Source organism: Amblyraja radiata, chromosome 24 (genome assembly GCF_010909765.2).
Source record: "Amblyraja radiata isolate CabotCenter1 chromosome 24, sAmbRad1.1.pri, whole genome shotgun sequence".
NCBI lineage: Eukaryota > Metazoa > Chordata > Chondrichthyes > Rajiformes > Rajidae > Amblyraja > Amblyraja radiata.
The window spans coordinates 40,031,649-40,055,051 of record NC_045979.1 but is presented as its reverse complement, the minus strand read 5'-3'; the positions used below and the strand labels follow the sequence as shown (position 1 = coordinate 40,055,051).

At 49.6% G+C, this 23,403-nt stretch overlaps 1 protein-coding gene and 1 non-coding gene across 4 annotated transcripts in view; both read left to right on the top strand.

The window, feature by feature from the left end:
• Window positions 1–23,403, top strand: part of LOC116987100 (plexin-A2-like) — a 234,616-nt gene that overhangs the window by 202,810 nt on the left and 8,403 nt on the right. For 2 of the 3 annotated variants that reach the window (XM_033042995.1, XM_033042996.1), the window contains exons 21-28: window positions 548–690; window positions 2,052–2,320; window positions 10,832–10,898; window positions 11,386–11,532; window positions 12,534–12,693; window positions 15,721–15,824; window positions 21,804–21,903; window positions 22,972–23,162. In XM_033042995.1, the coding sequence (XP_032898886.1) occupies window positions 548–690; window positions 2,052–2,320; window positions 10,832–10,898; window positions 11,386–11,532; window positions 12,534–12,693; window positions 15,721–15,824; window positions 21,804–21,903; window positions 22,972–23,162 (1,181 nt within the window). Of the gene's footprint in view, window positions 1–547; window positions 691–2,051; window positions 2,321–10,831; window positions 10,899–11,385; window positions 11,533–12,533; window positions 12,694–15,720; window positions 15,825–21,803; window positions 21,904–22,971; window positions 23,163–23,403 lie in introns of those variants that run through there. The other variant, XR_004415644.1, reaches the window with a different exon arrangement.
• LOC116987118 lies at window positions 22,153–22,255 on the top strand. The gene has a single exon (XR_004415651.1). It is a non-coding gene; the product is annotated as a U6 spliceosomal RNA (small nuclear RNA).

Sequence of the window (23,403 nt, the reverse complement as noted above, 5' to 3'; positions counted from 1 at the left end):
GGATAGGTGACGTTTCACAGAGTGCTGGAGTAACTCAGTGGGTCAGGCAGCATCTGTGGACAACATGGATAGGTGACGTTTCACAGAGTGCTGGAGTAACTCAGCGGGTCAGGCAGCATCTGTGGAGAACATGGATAGGTGACGTTTCACAGAGTGCTGGAGTAACTCAGCGGGTCAGGCAGCATCTGTGGACAACATGGATAGGTGACGTTTCACAGAGTGCTGGAGTAACTCACTGCACACAACAGCACATTACATCAAGCCGGCTATTATCAGGCAACTGAACCATCCTACCACAACTAGAGAGCGGTCCTGACTCCCCCCCCCCCCCCCCCATCTATCTCATTGGAGACCCTCATATTATCTTTTATCGGACTTTACTGTACTTTATCTTAAACTAGACTTTATTCCCTTATCATGTGTCTGTACACTGTGGACGGCTCGACTATAATCATGTATTGCCTTTCCGCTGACTGGATCGCACGCTATTCACTGAACCTCGGTACACGTGACAATAAACTCAACTGAAGGTGGTTTTGGTTTGCAGCGTTTGCGGAGCTTCAGACGGACATCAACGAGTTGACCAGTGACATGGACCGAGCGGGGATTCCCTACCTGGACTACCGGACATACTCCATGAGGGTTTTGTTCCCAGGGATAGAGGAACATCCGGTTCTGCGGGAGCTGGAGGTAAGGTCACTCCTCAAACATGGACACCTCCACATTTAGGGACAGATTCTTCACAGCTGTAATCAGGCAACTGAACCATCCTAGCACAACCAGACAGCAGTCCTGAACTACTATCTACCTCATTGGTGACCCTCGGACTATCCTTGATCAGACTTTGCTGGCTTTACCTTGCACTAAACATTATTCCCTTATCATGTACGAGTGGAAAGGATTGGGGATGTGCAAAGATTGGGCAGGGTGGGGTGGGGGGAGTCAGTCTCAGTCTACCCCACGACAGAAGGGGAAGGAGTTGTACAGTTTGATAGCCACAGGGAAGAAGGACCTCCTGTGGCGTTCTGTGCTGCATCTTGGTGGAACCAGTCTGTTGCTGAAGGTGCTCCTCAGGTTGACCAGTGTGTCACGGTGGGGGTGAGCTGTATTGTCCAGGATGCTCCGCAGTTTGAGGAACATCCTCCCCTCCAAGACCAACCTCCCGTGAATCCAATTCCAACTCCGCCCCCAGGACGGAGGCGAATGCTGGGGTTTAGGTTCATTATCGTCACGTGTACCGAGGTACAGTGAAAAGCTTTGTTCTACATGATATCCAAACAGATCAGATAATAGCCCACATTAATACAATCAGGTCAACCTCAACCTCGAGTCCAGTAGGTGGAGCAATAGGGCAGAATATAGATCTCAGCATTGTAGTGCATCAGTTCCACAGACAAAGTCCAATGTCTGCAATGGGGTAGAGGGGAATCGGACAGTACCCCAGCTTATGGAAGAGCTGTTCAGAAGCCTGATAACAGAGGGGGAAGAAGCTGTTCCTGAGTGTGGTGGTGCGCGCTTTCAAGCTTCTGTACCTTCTGCCGGACGGGAGATGGAATGACCGGGGTGGGACAGGGACAAGTCTTTGATTATGTCGGCTGCTTTCCCGAGGCAGCGTGAAGTGTAGATGGAGTTGATGGTGGGGAGTGTGGTCTGTGTGATGGACTGGGCTACATCTACAATGGTGGGGAGTGTGGTCTATGTGATGGACTGGGCTACATCTACAATGGTGGGGAGTGTGGTCTGTGCGATGGACTGGGCTACATCTACAATGGTGGGGAGTGTGGTGTGTGTGGGACTGGGCTACATCTACAATGGTGGGGAGTGTGGTCTGTGTGATGGACTGGGCTACATCTACAATGGTGGGGAGTGTGGTCTGTGTGATGGACTGGGCTGCATCTACAATGGTGGGGAGTGTGGTCTGTGTGGGACTGGGCTACATCTACAATGGTGGGGAGTGTGATGTGTGTGTGTGACGGACTGGGCTGTATTGGGTAGAGCTGTGCATGGTGCCATTATCTTTGACAATGTGAACTCACTCACTCTGGCCACAGGTCCCTGGCAATGGGCAGCAGAACGTGGAGAAAGCCCTCAAACTCTTTGGGCAACTCATCAACAACAAGACCTTCCTGTTGACGTTCATTCGGACTCTGGAGCTGCAGCGTAGTTTCTCGATGAGGGACCGGGGGAATGTAGCGTCGCTGATCATGACCGCTCTTCAGGGGAAGCTGGAGTACGCCACAGATGTGCTCAAACATCTGCTCAGCGACCTCATCGAGAAGAACCTGGAGAGCAAGAATCATCCAAAGCTGTTGCTGCGCAGGTAAGATCCGGTACCTGGTCCTCTTAGAATCATTCATATCCGTGCGGCACGGTGGTGCAGCGGGTAGAGCTGCTGCCTCACAGCGCCAAGGACCCGGGTTCGATCCCGACTGCAGCTGCTGTCTGTATGCACTGACCTGCGTGGGCTTCCTCCGGGTGCTCTGGTTTCCTCCCACATTCCAACAACTTACAGGTTTGTAGGTGAATTGACTTCAGTAAAATTTCAAATCATCCCTAGTGTGCGTAGAGTAGTGTTAATATGCGGGGATCGCTGGTCGGCCTGGACTCGGTGGGCCGAAGGGCCTGTTTCCGTGCTATACCTCCAATCTAAACTAGTGTACGGGGATCGCTGGTCGGCGCGGACTCGGTGGGCCGAAGGGCCTGTTTCCGTGCTGTATCTCTACACTAAACTAAATGTACATCGGTGACTAGCTTTAACACAGGGTGTGGTTACAAGCCGGTGGAGCAGAGGCCGGTGAGGATGTTGTCTTCACTGAAGTTTATTTTCTCATTTATAATATTATTTACAGTGCACTATGTTTCCATATTGTGTTGTGCGGCTGCTAGTAAGAATGTTTTTGTTCTATCTGGGACGTATGACAATAAAACACTCTGGACTCTTGCCAAAGGACACGGCATGACGTCCATCAGTTGGGAATTTGGGCAAAGAATTGGTAGATAGACACAGAGTGCTGGAGTAACTCAGCGGGTCAGGCAGCATCTGTGGAGAACATGGATAGGTGACGTTTCACAGAGTGCTGGAGTAACTCAGCGGGTCAGGCAGCATCTGTGGAGATCATGGATAGGTGACGTTTCACAGAGTACTGGAGTAACTCAGCGGGTCAGGCAGCATCTGTGGAGAATATGGATAGGTGACGTTTTAGGGTCGGGACCCATCTTTAAATCCAGCCCGAAGTGTTACCTATCGGTTTGTTTTCACACAGAGGGTGGTGGGTGCCTGGAATGCACTGCCAGGGGTGGTGGTGGAGGCAGATATGATATTGGTGTTTAAAAGGCTTTTAGATAGGCGCGTGGATCAGAATCAGAATGAGAATCAGAATGCTTTATTGTCACATACAACGAGATTACTGTATCTCTACACTATGCGGGGGGTGGAGATATACGGATCACGTGCAAGCAGATAGGAATAGTTAGACGTGCATCATGGTTAGCACAGACTGATGGGCTGAAGGGCCTGTTCCTGTGAGAAGCAACTCTGTGAACACTGTAGGCGTACACACTCTGGAGAAGTGCTTACACCTCTTAATTAGACGGCCATCATCTTGTTGTAAAGGTGAGACTCATCGACACACAACAAATCTCCAAGTCCGGTAACATTTAAACCAAAGTACTCTGGTCGTTTGTGCTTCCGACAGTCTGGGAGGAAGCTAGCAAGTACATAGTGGGTCTGCCTGACTAGGTCAGTGCCTCTGAATAATTTGTACTTTATTCCGAGCTTCAGAAGTTATCGTGGGGGCTGTTTGCTTTCCAGCAATGAAGTGCTGCTCGGAATTCCAATCGGATCAGCTCCAGTCAAACCCTCCAATTCCTGGATTTGTTGCTGGGCAACGGGAGATCTGCGTTCGGCTTCTCTCTGGGATCGCAGCTCGGCAGATTAGGGAATCGATTGAAAGGAAGTGGAATGGATAAAAATAGAGAAGCAATTCAACTCAAGGAAAATTAAATTTGTCATGATTTATTTTTCATATAACGCTTTAATAAATACTGAAATATTGACACGAGCCCAGATTTCTCCGCTGGTGGAAGGCGCAGGTTGGCTGCCTGTGAACAAAGTTGGACGTTTACTTTGAGAGATGCTGGCTGTTGTTTGAGGAGATATTGATCAGAAACTGTTGTGCGATGAACATAACTGCTAGAGCAGGGAAAATGAACAACTGTAGACTCGTCACTGAAGGAGAGGGTTCGTTACACCAAATGCAGACGCCAGGCTCACGTGTACAGTGAGTCATATAGTCACACAGCACGGTAACAGGCCCTTCGGCCCACCTTCCCCATGCCCACCAACATGCCCCCAGCTACACTAGTCCCATCTGCCCACGTTTGGCCCCTGTCCAAGCCTGCACTAACCGAATCGTGAAAGGCCTGGATAGAGTGGATGTGGAGAGGATGTTTCCACTAGTGGGAGAGTCTAGGACCAGAGGTCACAGCCTCAGAATTAAAGGATGTTCCTTTCGGAAGGAGATGAGGAGGAATTTCTTTATTCTGAGGCTGGTGAATCTGTGGAATTTGACACAGACGCCTGTGGAGGCCAAGTCAGTGAATATATTTAAGGCAGAGATTGACAGATTATTGATCAGTGCAGGTGTCAGGGGTTATGGGGAAAAGGCAGGAGAATGTGGTTAGGAGGGAGAGATAGATCTGAATGGCGGAGTAGATTGATGGGCCGAATGGCCTGATTCTGCTCCGATAATCTATGAACATGCATTTGGAGTGTGGGAGGAAACCGGAGCACTCGGAGAAAACCCACGCGGGGAGAGAGACTGTGAGTGTACACTTGATCCGTGCCACATGATGACCAGTCGGACAGGGGCGCATGTTGAGTCTGGCTCTGGGATTGGGCCAGTTGGCACGCCATGGGTGGTGGACTCCATTGGTGGACAAGTGGCTGCTGGACAGTTGACCCTCTGAATGAATGAATGAATGAATGAATGAATGAATGAGTGAATGAATTAATGAGTGAATGAATGAATGAATGAATGAGTGAGTGAAAGAATGAGTGAGTGAATGAATGAGTGAATGAATTGATGAATGAATGAATGAATTGATGAGTGAATGAATGAGTGAATGAATTGATGAGTGAATGAATGAGTGAATGAATGAGTGAATGAATTGATGAATGAGTGAATGAATGAGTGAATGAATTGATGAATGAATGAATGAATTGATGAGTGAATGAATGAGTGAATGAATGAGTGAGTGAATGGATGAGTGAATGAGTGAATGAATGAGCGAGTAAATGAATGAACCAGTGATCATGTTATTGTCACGAGTGACAAGTCCCAGTGAAATTCTGTACTCTGTGTATCCAGGGTATACAAACAGTCACTACATAAAGGGCACCAGCAAAGTAACAAATTATTCCATTTTAACACAATCCATTTTTAATACATTCCATTTGTGGTCCCCCCTATGTAGGGTCCCCCTTAGATCTTGGCTGTCCCCCCCATGCCAGGCCCCCCTTTGTTCTCGTTGGCACGTACAACCTCCGGCATCCACGTGGCCCGTCCTCGACCACCGGATCACGTGGCCTCAGCCTTGTTTGTGTCGTCCTGTCTCCATTTGGCAAGGGTGGGATACACCATTGTTCAGGGACACACACACTGAGCTGGTTGGCCTCTGTTGTGCCGGTGGGATTAGGCCAGTTGGCACGCCGTGGTGGTGGGGTCCAGTGGGTGGACAAGGTTGCTGCTGGACAGTTGATGTCCTGTCTCCACTTGGTGAAGACAAACACCATCCAACTCCAGCACACTGCCGTGCCGTGCTAGTGCCCCAGACACAGACATGTACTGAGGCCAGTGCCAGTGCCCCAGACACAGACACAGACATGTACTGAGGCTGTGCCAGTGCCCCAGACACAGACATTGAAGTCAGATGCAAAACCACTTTTGTGTTTTGTTGCCTGGTCGCTGTGGCAACTCAGACATGGAGATATTCCCGGGTTTACGAACAACTTTCTTCAAAGCATCGCATCGCTGGATGCCTGTCGTGTTTATCTGTGGTCATGCTAAACATTTCAAAATATGTTCACTTCAGCAACAATGGAAATTGTGGCGGCTGGGATTAGGTTTGAGTCAAGTTTGTTATTGAAGCTGTTAGTTCTTGTTGTGGTCAGACCAATGCAACGGAAACAACAATGTGTGCAAATATAGAATCTTTCCCACCACAAGGCCCAGATGATGATTATCTGTGGTTTATCAAACGATTCAGGCATTATACACTCCCTAGAGCTCTCGATTACACTCCCAGTGACACACGCATGTCCTAACCAGGTGCTGACTATTCATTGTGCGGTAGATTTATTGGGTCGAATGGTTGAGTTGTTGACTTCAAAATGTTGGACATTCCTGATATCCCTCACAATTTTGTTTTGTGAATCTGTGGAATTCTCTGCCACAGAAGGCAGTGGAGGCCAATTCACTGGATGTGTTCAAGAGAGAGTTAGATTTAGCTTAGGGCTAATGGAATCAGGGGATATGGGGAAAAAGCAGGAATGGGGTACTGATTTTAGATGATCAGCCATGATCATATTGAATGGTGGTACTGGCTCAAAGGGCAGAATGGACTACTCCTGCATCTATTTTTCTATGTTTCTTTTATTTCTTAGAACTTAGTTGGAGTTTTGGTCGGTTAATTTAAGAAAGATTACTTACCCAGGAGAGGACAGTACTCAGGGTCTCCATATGTTCCATTCCGTTCCTTCCTCTCTCCGACTAACATACCTGACGGGGATAAGAGAGACCTGGCTGGGACAGGCCACTCCTTCACTCCAACGTGGATGTGTTATTAACCTTTAGATAAAGACACCAAGTGCGAGAGTAACTCAGCGGGTCAGGCAGCATCTGTGGAGAACATGGATAGGTGACGATTCGGGACGAGACCCTTCTTCAGACTGCAGCAGGGATGTTGAGGAGGGAATGGAATGCAGAGATTAACTGGGACATGTGAACGGTGAATGCCAGAGCAGCAGTGAAGCAGACTGATGGCGAAGCCGCGATGTTTTGTGTGGATTCTGCCGGCAAATATATTTTCCACATCTGGAAGAGATTTGGTTGGAGCCGGAGGGAGATATTGGATTCTTTCTCATTTGCCAAAACCGAAGGAGAGACAAAAATAACAAAGGGCGGTGTAACGCTACTACTGAGGTTTGACTCTGGTTAAATGAAAACAGAAGGGAACGATGGTGCAGGTCGAGAAATGACGGCATAAACCCCACCGGAGTGACACGTCCGTGACATTTCAACCCCGTCTTAAGTCTGCAAACCCTGATTTAATATTCACAATATAGATCATGGCGACAAGCCTTGCATGACTCACTTTACATTCGACTTTAAACCACTCATTTGTTTCTTCACTTCTCCTACTAATACTACTTTATTATTTTAGCAACCCAGTATCTCAGTGTTTACGTGTTTCATTCTCCGCGCTGTGGTCCCAGCCCGCCTTCAGTCACGTGGAGAAGGGACATGAGGTGGAGAGAGCAGGGAGGGGGTGTGTCGGAGTGGTTTAATTTCGTTTGGAGACAGCGCGGAAACAGGCCCTTCACACCAACCAGCGATCCCCGCACATTAACACAAGCCTACACACACTAGGGACAATTTGCATTTATTCCGAATAAACAAACCCAAGCCAATTAACCCACAAACCTGTAGAATAGAATAGAATAATGCCTTTTATCGTCATTCAAACAACTTGGTTTTTCATTTTCTACAGTTTTTACATTACAAAAACCCCCCAAGACCCACACTTAACACAGTTTACATAAACATTGATCACAGTGAGTCTCCAACACCTCCTCACTGTGATGGAAGGCAAAGTCTTATCTCTTCCTTTTGTTCGTCTTTGGAGTGTGGGAGGAAACCGAAGATCTTGGTGAAAACCCACGGGGTCACAGGGAGAACGTACAAACTCCGTACAGACAGCACCCGTAGTCAGGATGGAACCCGGGTCTCTGGCGCTGCAAGCGATGTAAGGCAGCAACTCTACCACTGCGCCACCGTGCCGCCCTGTGGTCGGAAAGTTCTTTCCAAGAATGCTTCCTGAGAGGAGAGGCTGGGATTGTCTGCTTTGGAGAGGAAAACTGGGCACAGTACAGCACAGGAACAGGCCCTTCGGCCCACAATGTCCATGCTGAACATGATGCCGCTAATCTAATCCCCTCTGCCTGCACGTGATCCGTATCCCTTCATTCCCTGCATGTTGTTCAGTTTAGTTGAGTTTATTGTCACGTGTAGCGAGGTACAGTGAAAAGCTTTTGTTGCGTGCTAACCAGTCAGCGGAAAGACAATACATGATTACAAACCAGCCCTTTACAGTGTACAGATACAGGATAAAGGAATAATGTTTAATGCAAGGTAAAGCCCTGTAAAGTCTGATCAAAGATAGTCATCGACATAGTAGTTGTGGACCTCTCTCTGGTTGTGGTAGGAAGGTTCAATTGCCTGATAAGAGCTGGGAAGAAACCGTCCGTGTGTCTGGAGCTGTGATCTATCCACATGCCTACGTGAAAGCCTCTTCAGCCCCACTATTGTAGCTACCCCCACATTCACATCCTACACACGAGAGGCAATTTACAGAAGCCAATTACCCTACAAACCTGCATGACTTTGGGCGCTCCAGTTTCCTCCCACACTCCAAAGACGAGCAGGTTTGCAGGTTGATTGGCCGGTAAAATTGTAAATTGTCCCTAATGTGTGGGATAGTGCTAGTGTGAGGGGATCGCTGGTTGGCATGGATTCAGTGGGCCGAAGGGCCTGATTCCACGATGCATCATTAAAGTCTGGTCTCTGCTTCTGCGTGAAGACACCACAGGTTCGAGCTTACACCTGGAACACAAAACCTTCAGATGCTGACAATTTACTCTGAAGATAGACACAGAGTGCTGGAGTAACACAGCGGGTCAGGCAGCATCTGTGGAGAACATGGATAGGTGACGTTTCACAGAGTGCTGGAGTAACACAGCGGGTCAGGCAGCATCTGTGGAGAACATGGATTGGTGACGTTTCACAGAGTGCTGGAGTAACACAGCGGGTCAGGCAGCATCTGTGGAGAACATGGATAGGTGACGTTTCACAGAGTGCTGGAGTAACTCAGCGGGTCAGGCAGCGTCTGTGAGGAGAAGGAATGGGTGATGTTTGGAGTCAAGGCCCTTCTTCAGACTCTGAAAGATGATCTCTCACATTTCAGGAAAGAATATGTCTTTGTAAATGGAAATCCGATGCAAATATCTTACAAATGTACAATGTGGAGATCTGCCCTCTTCTCCGAATCTGGCCACGTCTTCAGAGAGAGAGAGAGAGAGAGAGAGAGTGGTGTCTGTTTGTACATCATTAGTTATAGATTCACTGTCCCCACTGCAATCACTAGAACGGCTGAAGAATTTGTCTTTGGCTTGATAAACATTGACAAAGCTAATCTTGCCTTTTAGACAAGAATAAACTACTCATCAGAGTCGGAAGGATTGTGATTTTTAAATAGAATTGTCTTCTGCTAATACTCCTTACGGTGGGGTTGTTTAAAATGTTTAGCAACCAGTTAATTGGGGAATGGCCATGAAATAATTCTTTAGCAGGTATTTGAAGAGTGGGTGTTGGAGCGATGTAGTCCAGTTCCTGGTGATATTTCAAACATTCTCATGTAATTCTCGACCTGTTCCTCTGGCCGTCTGTGCCATGGTTCATCAGTGGAAGTGTCAGCCAATATCTGCAGCACTCTGTCTTATCGCCACCACACCTTATCTGCATGTTTGAATCTCTTAAGGAAGGAAGGAGCACGGAAATGGAATGATGTTTCCACAGATTAACATCTTAATGGAGTTCCAGTCGGCAGCTTCCCCAGTCGATGTTATTAACGGGAGGTGACAGGTTCATTACCCATGACCTCTGCACACGTTTAGTACGTGTTCAGGTCAAAGGCGTCGCTCACAGCCGCTACCACTCAGCACACCGCCTCATCACGTCACTCTCACTGCTCAAGCCATGCTTTACTTTAGTTTAGTCTAGTTTAGAGATACAGCATGGAAACAGGCCCTTCGGCCCACCGAGTCCGTGCCCACCAGCGACCCCCGCACACTAGTGTACTTAGGAGATACAGCATGGAAACAGGCCCTTCGGCCCACCGAGTCCGTGCTGACCAGCGATCCCCACACACTAACACTAACCTACACACATTAGGGACAATTTTACATTTTATACCAAAGCCAAGTACACCTATAAACCTGTACATCTGTGGAGTGTGGGAGGAAACCGGAGCACCCGGAGAAAACCAACGCAGGTCACGAGGAGAACGTGCAAACTCTGTACAGACAGCACCCGTAGTCAAGATGGAACCCAAGTCTCTGGTGCTGTGAGGCAGCAGCTCTACCCGCTGCACCACCGTGCCGCCCCTGAATTAAGGGTGTTTGGAGGTGTCCATCATCAAAGGGCGGTGGAGGCAGCGTTTGAGTATGTTGGCGGCACATAGTTGCTGAATGAAGGTGTGGAGTTTTACACAGAACAGATGGAAGTGTAAGGTCAAGGCTACATCACATCCTGGCATCGATGTGATGAAACAACACAGTCTGGCAGCCCGTCCCTGCCCCCTCTCTGGCAGGGTATTGTGCAGTCCTAAATATAAGCTGCAAAGACTCAGCAGGTCAGGCAGCATCAGTGGGGGGGGGGGGGGCGGGGGGGACACACACTCCAGGTAACATTCGTAGCATTTTACATTGCTATCTAGTATCTCCCACACCCGCCATTACTGGTCTGTGTCCTGATTCTTGTCTCTCTGTCCTCAGGACCGAGTCTGTGGCTGAGAAAATGTTGACCAACTGGTTTGCTTTCCTTCTGCACAAGTTCCTCAAGGTAAGTTGTTGAAGATGGTGTCCACCATGTCTCTGTGTAGCTTCAGCATCAAGGCAGTGCTTGCTAGATTATAGGTTTGAAACCCGACAGCATCGCTAATTGCCTTTCCCCTGGAGGTGTTGTGTGATTGTTGCGGGCACCACGCTGTGCAAAATGAACCTCTTTCCATGCCAACGTTTTCCTGCAATGGTCCCGCTGACATGTCTTTGCTTAAAAAAAACATGTTTACATCCAATAATAATCCTGAAAGTAGTAATTCACAAACCTCTGAAATCAAACGTGCGTTTATATAGAACCAGCACTTTATCCCAGCTGGCAGCTGGAGAACATGGATAGGTGACGTTTCACAAAGTGATGGAGTAACTCAGCGGGTCAGGCAGCATCTGTGGAGAGGAGAAATGGGTGACGTTTCGGGTGGGGATTGTTCAGGTCAGTAAAGGTTACAGGTGCTGTATCAGGGTGAACGTCTGGTACCTCTGTGTTACAGGAGTGTGCAGGTGAACCACTCTTCATGCTATACTGTGCCATCAAGCAGCAGATGGAGAAAGGGCCCATTGACTCCATCACAGGTGAAGCTCGCTACTCGCTGAGTGAAGACAAGTTAATCCGACAGCAGACGGAATACAAGACGCTGGTGAGTTCTGTGGCGGGGGGGGGGGGGGGGGGGTGAGAGGGGGCGTGAGCGATCTCGGACACTGCCTGGACCATGATCCCGTGGACCTTTCATTGTCCAGGGCATGAAACGCTAACACAGGGAAAACCCTTCCCATGCAAAGAGTCCAGTGAAGTATGTACCCTGATCCTCCATTAGTAAGCATACAGAAATAGTCTAAATTAAAATGGGTGTCAGAGGTTACGGGGAGAAGGCAGGAGATTGGAGTTAGGAGGGAGAGATAAATCAGCCACGATTGAATGGCGGAGTAGACTTGATGAGCCGAATGGCCTAATTCTTCCCCTATCACTTATGATCTGATGAACATTCGTCTAGAAGCTTTTCACTGTACCCTGGTCAAGTCAAGACCCCCACATGTACAAAAATGGTGACTATGTACACTGTGTACCTGAGATGCTCATCTAAGACACATCCAAGTGCTTATGTATTGTGATACTTGCCCTGAACTGTACGCAACGATGCATTTCACTGTACCTCGTTACATGTGACAAAGTACCATACCAGACCCGCGACAATAAGCTAAACGCGCCAGCATGCGCCAAGTTTTGGCGCCATTATCAAAGTCCATCCTATCTTTGTCTTTAGTTCGCACGGTGGCGCAGCGGGTAGAGCTGCTGCCTCACAGCGCCAGAGACCCGGGATCGATCCCGATTACGGGTGCTGTCTGTACAGAGTTTGTATGTTCTCCCCGTGACCTGCGTGGGTTTTCTCCGGGTGCTCTAGTTTCCTCCCGCACTCCAACGACGTGTGGGTTTGTAGGTTAATTGGCTTTGTGTAAATGTAAATTGTCCCTAGTGTGTGTAGGATTGTGTTAATGTGTGGGGATCGCTGGTCAGTGCGGACACGGTGGGCCGAAGGGCCTGTTTCCGCGCTGTTTCTCTAAACTAAACTAAACCAAACTAAACTAAACTAAACTGAAGTGAAATTAACTAAACGGAACTAAACCAAACATTTGTTTACAGATCCTGAACTGTGTGAATCCAGAGAATGAGAACAGTCCTGAGATTCCCGTGAAGGTTCTCAACTGTGACACCATCACCCAGGTTAAGGAGAAGATCCTGGACTCCAGCTACAAGAACGTGCCTTACTCACAGCGACCGCGGGCCGTAGACATGGACCTAGGTACGGCATGCTTACTCCCCTCAATGCATCAGTCACGGGGAGGACCGGGTTAACGCACGATGAGCGTTTGTCGGCGCTGGGCCTGTACTCGCTGGAGTATAGAAGAATGAGGGGGGGGGCCTCATTGAAACACACAGAATAATGAAAGGCCTGGATACAGTGGATGTGGAGAGGATGTTTCCACTGGTGGGAGAGTCTAGGACTAGAGGTCACAGCCTCAGAATTAAAGGACGTTCCTTTAGAATGGAGATGAGGAGGAATTTCTTTAGGCGGTGGTGAATCTGTGGAATTCTTTGCCACAGACGACTGTGGAGGCCAAGTCAGTGGATATTTTAATTTTAGATTCTTGATTAGTACGGGTGTCAGGGGTTACGGGGAGAAGGCAAGAGCATGGGGTTAGGAGAGAGAGATAGATCAGCCATGATTGAATGGTGGAGTGGACTTGATGGGCCGAATGGCCTAATTCTCCTCCTATCACATATAAGCATTACCCTTGGAAGAAAGCTGATCACCAGCACCAGCGGTGACCTTGTCTGGTCTAAAACAGCCGCCAGGATCTCAAATCCACACGCTACAGATCAGAACTAAAGTCAGAAACACTCAGCAGGTTAGGCAGCATCTGTGGAGAGAAGAGTCCGTGTTATGGTCCACCAGAGTGGCATTGAGATCCCCATCGCCCGTCGCCACGCTGTCTATATCTCTGACTCCATTGTCCCACAAGATTCCATCCACAGTTTGTTCACGTTAATCTCTGATGTGGGGACACACTATTAATAAATAGAATCCGTTTCCCTTTCCCGCTGTTTCTCCAGCTGTTCTTTAACAACCTTTGCCGCTCTGCTAAAACGATATGAAGTTTATTATTGATGGTGAAGAGTTACAGCTGGTGTGTGTGTGTGTCTGTCTGTGCATAGTGTAAAGTTCACCAGAGTCACAAGGCACGGAAACAGGCCCTTCGGCCCATCTTGACCTCGCCGATCATGATACCCCATCTATACTATCCCCACCTAGTCATAGAGTCACTGAGTGATACACAGGCCTTTCGGCCCAACTTGCCTTCGCCGATCATGATACCCCATCTATACTATCCCCACCTAGTCATAGAGTCACTGAGTGATACAGAGTGGATACAGGCCCTTCGGCCCATGCCAACCATGATACCCCATCTACACTAGCCCCACCTGCCCGCGTTTGGCCCAGTTTGCTCCAAACCCTGTCATAGCCACATAGCTGTCCAAATGTCCTTTAATTACAATTATACCCGCTTCTGCAGATTCCTCCAGCAGCTCATTCCAGACACAGACAACGATGAAAGGATGGCTCGACTGGGCTTGTATTCACTGGAATTTAGAAGGATGAGAGGGTATCTTATAGATACAGAAAATTATTAAGGGATTGGACAGGCTAGATGTAGAAAAATTGTTTCCGATGTTGGGGGAGTCCAGAACCAAGGGTCACAGTTTAAGAATAAGGGGTAGGACATTTAGGACTGAGATGAGGAAACACTTTTTCACCCAGAGAGTTGTGAGTCTGTGGAATTCTCTGCCACAGAAGGCAATGGAGGCCAATTCACTGGATGTTGTCAAGAGAGAGTTAGATTTAGCTCTTAGGGCTAGCGGAATCAAGGGATATGGGGAGAAGGCAGGAACAGGGTACTGATTTTGGATGATCAGCCATGATCACATTGAATTGCAGCGCTGGCTCGAAGGGCTGAATGGCCTACTCCTGCACCTATTGTCTATGTTTCTACCCTCTGAGTGAAAAGGTTTCCCCTGAGGTCCCACATAAATCTCTTCCCACTCACCTTAATCCTGTGCCCTCGAGTTTTAAAAGCCTCTACCCTAGAAAACAGACTGTGAGCGTCTTCAGAAAGTGCCCCCCCGTGATCTGGTACACCTCAATATTATCAGCATGGAGAGTGTTCGTGCGAGGAGTGTTGTGGAGCGCGGGGAGAGTTGTGGAACGCGGGGAGCAGTCCACAACGCGGGAGAATTGCCGAGCGCGGGGAGAGTTGTTGAACGCGGGAGAATTGCCGAGTGCGGGGAGAGTTGTGTAACGTGGGGAGAGTTGTGGAACGTGGGGAGAGTTGTGGAACGCGGGGAGAGGTCCACAACGTGGGAGAATTGCCGAGCGCGGGGAGAGTTGCGGAGCACGGGGAGAGGTGTGGAACGCGGGGAGAGTTGTGGAACGCGGGGAGAGTTGTGGAACGCGGGGAGAGTTGTGGAACGCGGGGAGAGTTGTGGAACGCGGGGAGAGGTGTGGAACGCGGGGAGAGTTGTGGAACACGGGGAGAGGTGTGGAACGCGGGGAGAGGTGTGGAACGTGGGGAGAGTTGTGGAACGTGGGGAGAGTTGTGGAGCGCGGGGAGAGGTCCACAACGCGGGAGAATTGCCGAGCGCGGGGAGAGTTGCGGAGCGCGGGGAGAGTTGTGGAACGCGGGGAGAGTTGTGGAACGCGGGGAGAGTTGTGGAACGCGGGGAGAGTTGTGGAGCGCGGGGAGAGGTGTGGAACGCGGGGAGAGTTGTGGAACGTGGGGAGAGTTGTGGAACGTGGGGAGAGGTGTGGAACGTGGGGAGAGGTGTGGAACGTGGGGAGAGTTGTGGAACGTGGGGAGAGGTGTGGAACGTGGGGAGAGTTGTGGAACGTGGGGAGAGGTCCACAACGCGGGAGAATTGCCGAGCGCGGGGAGAGTTGTGGAACGCGGGGAGAGTTGTGGAACGCGGGGAGAGTTGCCGAGTGCGGGGAGAGTTGTGGAACGCGGGGAGAGTTGCCGAGTGCGGGGAGAGTTGTGGAACGCGGGGAGAGTTGCCGAGTGCGGGGAGAGTTGTGGAACGCGGGGAGAGTTGTGGAACGCGGGGAGAGTTGTGGAGCACGGGGAGAGTTGTGGAGCACGGGGAGAGTTGTGCAACGCGGGGAGAGTTGTGGAACGCGGGGAGAGTTGTGGAGCACGGGGAGAGTTGTGGAGCGCGGGAGAGATCCACAACGCGGGGCGTGGACGCTGCTAATGGGAGTCTCGTCTCCCCACAGAGTGGCGTCAGGGGAGAATGGCTCGGGTGGTTCTCCAGGACGAGGACATCACCACCAAGATCGAGAGCGACTGGAAACGTCTCAACACGTTGGTGCACTACCAGGTAATGGGACCCCTTCACTCTGTCCACACTTACCCCTCCGGACACACCGGACACTCACTCACTAACTGCCCCGTCCCTCGCTGTCCCTCTATCCCCACACTGACCCCTACAGCCCCCCTGTCCCCTCACTGTCCACACCCACCCCTCGGTCCATTCACCCGCCCCTTGACCCCAGCAACATCCTCGTAAAGCTGAACGGCTTCTGTCCTACAGCAGAGTGAGCAGAACATGAAAAGTGTCGCAGTGCTGGAGTAACTCAGCGGGTCAGGCAGCATCTGTGGAGAACATGGATAGGTGACGTTTCACAGAGTGCTGGAGTAACTCTGCGGGTCAGGCAGCATCTGTGGAGAACATGGATAGGTGACGTTTCACAGAGTGCTGGAGTAACTCAGCGGGTCAGGCAGCATCTGTGGAGAACATGGATAGGTGACGTTTCACAGAGTGCTGGAGTAACGCTGCGGGTCAGGCAGCATCTGTGGAGAACATGGATAGGTGACGTTTCACAGAGTGCTGGAGTAACTCAGCGGGTCAGGCAGCATCTGTGGAGAACATGGATAGGTGACGTTTCACAGAGTGCTGGAGTAACTCTGCGGGTCAGGCAGCATCTGTGGAGAACATGGATAGGTGACGTTTCACAGAGTGCTGGAGTAACTCAGCGGGTCAGGCAGCATCTGTGGAGAACATGGATAGGTGACGTTTCACAGAGTGCTGGAGTAACTCAGCGGGTCAGGCAGCATCTGTGGAGAACATGATAGGTGACGTTTCACAGAGTGCTGGAGTAACTCTGCGGGTCAGGCAGCATCTGTGGAGAACATGGATAGGTGACGTTTCACAGAGTGCTGGAGTAACTCAGCGGGTCAGGCAGCATCTGTGGAGAACATGATAGGTGACGTTTCACAGAGTGCTGGAGTAACTCTGCGGGTCAGGCAGCATCTGTGGAGAACATGGATAGGTGACGTTTCTGCTAACTGATTGGTATCTGAACAAGTAATTCAAGTCGTGCAGCTGCATCTGTGTCTGTGGACCAGTTGTTTTTCTCCTGTCAGTGAGGAGCCCACTCGTCATGTAAATGACAGTAGTTAGTGTAATGTGGTGTGGCCAGTGTCCCACACACACGGGCTTTGTGTCTGACCTCCCAACCTCTGTCTCTGCTGCCGACAGTCCACCTGCCTCCATCAGTTTCATTAGTTTAGTTTGCTGTCACGTGTAGCGAGGTACAGTGAAACGGCTTTTGTTGCCACCTCACCGCGCCAGAGACCTGGGTTCCATCCTGACTACGGGTGCTGTCTGTACCGAGTTTATACGTTCTCCCCGTGACCTGCGTGGGTTTTCTCCGAGTATTAGTGTGCGGGAATCGCAGGTCGACCTGTTTTCGTGCTGTATCTCTAAACCAAATTAAACAAAACTAAAAATAATCGAGCCGTCCACAGTGAACAGATACAGGATAAAGGGAATAACGTTTAGTACAAGATAAAGTCTAGTAAAGTCGATGAAAGATAATCTGAAGGTCTCCAATGAACTAGATGGGAGGTCAAGACCGCCTCTAGTTGGTGATAGTTGCCTGATAACAGAAACTGGCCCAGAATCTGGAGGGATCTGGAGAGGTTGTGTCTCTGCTGCCGTTACACATTAGAAACATAGAAACATAGAAATTAGGTGCAGGAGTAGGCCATTCGGCCCTTCGAGCCTGCACCGCCATTCAATATGATCATGGCTGATCATCCAACTCAGTATCCCGTACCTGCCTTCTCTCCATACCCTCTGATCCCCTTAGCCACAAGGGCCACATCTAACTCCCTCTTAAATATAGCCAATGAACTGGCCTCGACTACCCTCTGTGGCAGAGAGTTCCAGAGATTTACCACTCTCTGTGTGAAAAAGGTTCTTCTCATCTCGGTTTTAAACGATTTCCCCCTTATCCTTAAGCTGTGACCCCTTGCCCTGGACTTCCCCAACATCGGGAGCAATCTTCCTGCATCTAGCCTGTCCAACCCCTTAAGAATTTTGTAAGTTTCTGCCTGCCATTGTGAAAAGGACCCGTTTACTCCTACTCTTTGCTTCCTGTTTGCCAGCCAGTTCTCTATCCACATCAATACTGAACCCCCAATGCCGTGTGCTTTAAGTTTGTATACTAATCTCTTATGTGGGACCTTGTCGAAAGCCTTCTGGAAGTCCAGATACACCACATCCACTGGTTCTCCCCTATCCACGCTACTAGTTACATCCTCGAAAAATTCTATAAGATTCGTCAGACATGATTTACCTTTTGTAAATCCATGCTGACTTTGTCCAATGATTTCACCACTTTCCAAATGTGCTGCTATCCCATCTTTAATAACTGACTCTAGTAGTTTCCCCACTACCGATGTTAGACTAACTGGTCTGTAATTCCCCGTTTTCTCTCTCCCTCCCTTCTTAAAAGTGGGGTTACGTTTGCTACCTGCCAATCCCCAGGAACTACTCCAGAATCTAAAGAGTTTTGAAAGATTATTACTAATGCATCCACTATTTCTGGAGCTACTTCCTTAAGTACTCTGGGATGCAGCCTATCTGGCCCTGGGGATTTATCGGCCTTTAACCCATTCAATTTACCCAACACCACTTCCCGGCTAACCTGGATTTCACTCAATTCCTCCAACTCCTTTGACCCGTGGTCCCCTGCTATTTCCGGCAGATTATTTATGTCTTCCTTAGTGAAGACGGAACCAAAGTAGTTATTCAATTGGTCCGCCATATCCTTGTTCCCCATGATCAACTCACCTGTTTCTGACTGCAAGGGACCTACATTTGTTTTAACTAATCTCTTTCTTTTCACATATCTATAAAAACTTTTGCAGTCAGTTTTTATGTTCCCTGCCAGTTTTCTTTCATAATCTATTTTTCCTTTCCTAATTAAGCCCTTTGTCCTCCTCTGCTGGTCTCTGAATTTCTCCCAGTCCTCCGGTATGCTGCTTTTTCTGGCTAATTTGTACGCATCATCCTTCGCTTTGATACTATCCCTGATTTCTCTTGTTATCCACGGATGCACTACCTTCCCTGATTTATTCTTTTGCCAAACTGGGATGAACAATTTTTGTAGTTCATCCATGCAGTCTTTAAATGTCTTCCATTGCATATCCACCGTCAACCCTTTTAGAATTAATTGCCAGTCAATCTTGGCCGATTCACGTCTCATACCCTCAAAGTTACCTTTCTTTAAGTTCAGAACCATTGTTTCTGAATTAACAATGTCACTCTCCATCCTAATGAAGAACTCAACCATATTATGGTCACTCTTGCCCAAGGGGGCACGTAAAACAAGACTGCTAACTAACCCTTCCTCATTACTCAATACCCAGTCTAAAATAGCCTGCTCTCTCGTTGGTTCCTCTACATGTTGATTTAGATAACTATCCTGCATACATTCCAAAAAATCCTCTTCCTCAGCACCCCTGCCAATTTGATTCACCCAATCTATATGTAGATTGAAGTCACCCATTATAACGGTTTTGCCTTTGTCGCACGCATTTCTAATTTCCTGTTTGATACCATCTCCAACTTCACTACTACTGTTAGGTGGCCTGTACACAACACCCACCAGCATTTTCTGCCCCTTAGTGTTTCGCAGCTCTACCCATACCGATTCCACATCCTCCAAACTAATGTCCTTCCTTTCCATTGCGTTAATATCCTCTCTAATCAGCAACGCTACCCCACCTCCTTTTCCTTTCTCTCTATCCCTCCTGAATATTGAATATCCCTGGATGTTCAGCTCCCAGCCTTGGTCACCCTGGAGCCATGTCTCCGTGATCCCAACTATATCATAGTCATTAATAGCTATCTGCACATTCAACTCATCCACCTTATTACGAATGCTCCTTGCATTGAGACACAAAGCCTTCAGGCTTGTTTTTACAACACTCTTACCCCTTATACAATTATGTTGAAAAGTGGCCCTTTCTGATTTTTGCCCTGGTTTTGTCTGCCTGCCACTTTTACTTTTCACCTTGCTACCTATTGCTTCTACCCTCAATTTACACCCCTCTGTCTCTACGCTCACACATTTAAGAAACCCTTTCCCTTTAACTCCATCCTCCACTATCCCATTCGACACCCCAACCCCCTTATTCAGTTTAAAACCACCCGTGTAGCAGTGGCAAACCTGCCTGCCAGAATGCTGGTCCCACACCTGTTAAGATGCAATCCGTCCCTTTTGTACAGTTCCCCCTTACCCCAAAACAGATCCCAGTGATCTAAGAATCTAAATCCCTGCCCCGTGCACCAGTTCATCAGCCACACGTTCAGGTCCCGTATCTCCCTGTTCCTGCTCTCGCCAGCACGAGGAACTGGAAGCAAACCGGAGATAACAACCCTGGAGGTCCTGCTTTTCAGCATTTTTCCGAGCTCTCTAAAGTCACGCTGCAGAATATTCATCCCCTTCTTTCCGACATCGTTTGTGCCGACATGCACTACCACTTCCGGATGTTCACCTTCGCCCTTGAGGATTTTCTGCACTCTGTCCGTGATATCCTGGATCCTGGCACCAGGAAGGCAGCTGTTTGCTTGTCCCACTGTTAACCAAAGATACTCGATCTTTGCTGTTAACTGTGCAAACATTCTGATCTGAGGCTGAGAGAAACGTCTGAGAAGGGACTGGGTCAAAGTCTGTGCAGAGCAGAAATCTCCAGCGATTTACTGGAATAATCTGCTTCATGTTGGTTAAGAAGGAACTGCAGATGCCGGAAAATCGAAGGTAGACAAAAATGCTGGAGAAACTCAGCGGGAGAGGCAGCATCTAGTTTCTCCAGCATGTTTGTCTACCTGCTTCATGTTGGTGGTCTCCAAGGTACCTGATCATCCATGATAGTGCGAGGGTCTCCAATGAGGTGGATGGGAGATAGACACAGAATGCTGGAGTAACTCAGCAGGACAGGCAGCATCTCTGGAGAGAGGGAGTGGGTGATGTTTTGGGAGGAGACCCTTCTTCAGACGGGTAGATGGGAGGTGAGGACCGGTTCCTTAGATGTGGTGCGGGGCAGAACGAGGCAGCAATGAAAGGGTTAATGCCAAACGAGTTGTCAGTCAGTCAGTCATTATCTGCCACCTTTCAGGACACATAATGTGGAGCAGATTCGAAGCAAATTAGCAAAGTGCTGACAGGTTGTGGGAGAAAATGAAAGGGCTTGTGGTTGACAGCATGGGTCCAATCATCACCGTGAATAACATAGATTAGCATTTTCTATTTCCTACGAGAGCAGCGTTAATAAAGAAATAATAAACGGTTCAGCCTTCATTGTACACAATCTTCATTACCATAGTCAATCACAATATCACACACATTTATTATGTCACACATAATACTTAATTCCACTAAAATAAAATTGGCAAAGAAAATATTTTTTCAGTCGTGTGACAGATGTATATATGTATAAAATGTGTAATAGTCAGCGGTAGATTTAATGTGTGATTGCAGTGACTGAGACTAGGTTGAGACGTTCATCCCCAAAACGGGACGAGATTGCCGTTCGTTGCAACCTGTCCTGGGAATTAAACAATTAAACATGCCAAGGAATTATTTGAAACAATGTTCTCTGAAATCTGGTTTTGAGTTACCCAGTAGATGGACACAGAGTGCTGGAGTAACTCAGCGGGTCAGGCAGCATCTGTGGAGAACATGGATAGGTGACGTTTCACAGAGTGCTGGAGTAACTCAGCGGGTCAGGCAGCATCTGTGGATGTTTTGGGTCGATACCCTTCTTCAGACTCCCCATCCCTTACTTTCAGTCTGATGAAGGGTCTTGACCCAAAACATCCACCGATGCTGCCTGACCCGCTGAGTTACTCCAGCACCATTTTTGGATAAACTAGCGTCTGTTTCTACATCCAAGTGTATTTGGGTGGAAGGGAGAGGAGATGTCTGCTTGACGCCCAGTGCGGTTCTGTTGTAAGCGAGAGGGGTCAGTCTGATGTCTGTGTGTCCGTCTCTCTGCCCCTCTGCAGGTATCTGACCGATCGATCGTAGCCCTGGTTCCCAAACAGACCTCATCCTACAACGTGCCGACCACCAACGCCGTGTGCCGGGCATCCATCAGTCGTTACGGTAAGCGATGACCTCTCCACCTTCAGGGACAGGGTCACTGACCAAGAGGGTCTCTGACCAGGGGGGTCGGTGACCAGGGGGGGGGTCAGTGACCAGGGGGGTCGACCCAGTCGACCCATTCTTTCATCATATGACAGTCCCGCCATCCTGGGAAATAACCTGGTGAACTTACGCTACACTCCCTCAATAGCAAGAATGTGCTGAGGACAATAACTAGCTGCATAGGCAATAATATATAGAACATGATCCGCGCTACAGTAGCACATTTACTGACAGTGGAACGATACAGAGAAGATTCACACGGTCCCAGCGCGAGGATGATGAATAAATCTGCGAAGGATTCCGTATATTTTTGAGCGGCACGGTGGCGCAGCGGGTAGAGCTGCTGTGTCACAGCGCCAGAGACCCGGGTTCGATCCTGAGTACGTTCTCCCTGTGACCTGCTTGGGTTTTCTCCGGGTGCTCCGGCTTCCTCCCACACTCCAAAGACAAGTTAATTGGCTTTGGTATAAATGTAAATCGTCCCCGGTTTGTGTAGGATAGTGTTCATGAGCGGGGATCGCTGGATCGCAGGACGCGGTGGGCAGCTTGACGGGTCCATGACCGCTCTCACGTGGCCTGACATGACTGTGGCATGACCGTGGCGTGTCCTTGGCCACGTGCCCTGATGTGTTCATGACCTTGACCTAGTGTGATTGTGACATGACCCGAGCACGTCCATTACTGCATGGCTTGGCGTTACTGTGACCTTGTGCGTCCATGTCCGCGTGGCTTGGCGTGTCCGTGCCCACATGGCTTGGCGTGACCACGTGTGTCTGCGTCCGCGTAGCTTGGCGTGACCACGCGTGTCTGTGTCCACGTGGCTTGGCGTGTCCGTGCCCACATGGCTTGGCGTGACCACGCGTGTCCGCGTCCGCGTGGCTTGGTGTGACTGTGGCGTGTCCTTGTGCGTCCATGCCCGCGTGGCTTGGCGTGTCCGTGCCCACATGGCTTGGCGTGACCATGCGTTTCCGTGTCCGCACGGCATGGCGTGACTGTGGCGTGACCATGCCTGTCTCTGACCCCCAGACTCCACGCTGCGTTACACGGGCAGCCCCGACAGCCTGCGGTCACGTGCGCCCATGATCACGCCGGACCTTGAAAGCGGGGTGAAAGTTTGGCACTTGGTGAAGAACCACGAACATGGAGACCAGAAGGAAGGCGAGCGCGGCAGCAAGATGGTGTCTGAGATCTACCTCACACGCCTGCTCGCCACCAAGGTCAGTGTGGGGGGGGGGGTCAGTGTGGGGGGTCAGTGTGGGGTGGGGGCTTAGAGGTCAGTGATTGATCCTCTGTCGCGTCCCCCTGTGGCCGTGTGTGTGGGGGTGCAGGGTGTCGAGGGTGTTGGGGGGTGGGTTCAGCGGTCAGTGCTTGACCCCGTGTCTGTGTGTCGGGGGTGTTGGGGGGGGGGGGGTCAGGACGGGTTCAGCGGTCAGTGCTTGACCCCGTGTCTGTGTGTCG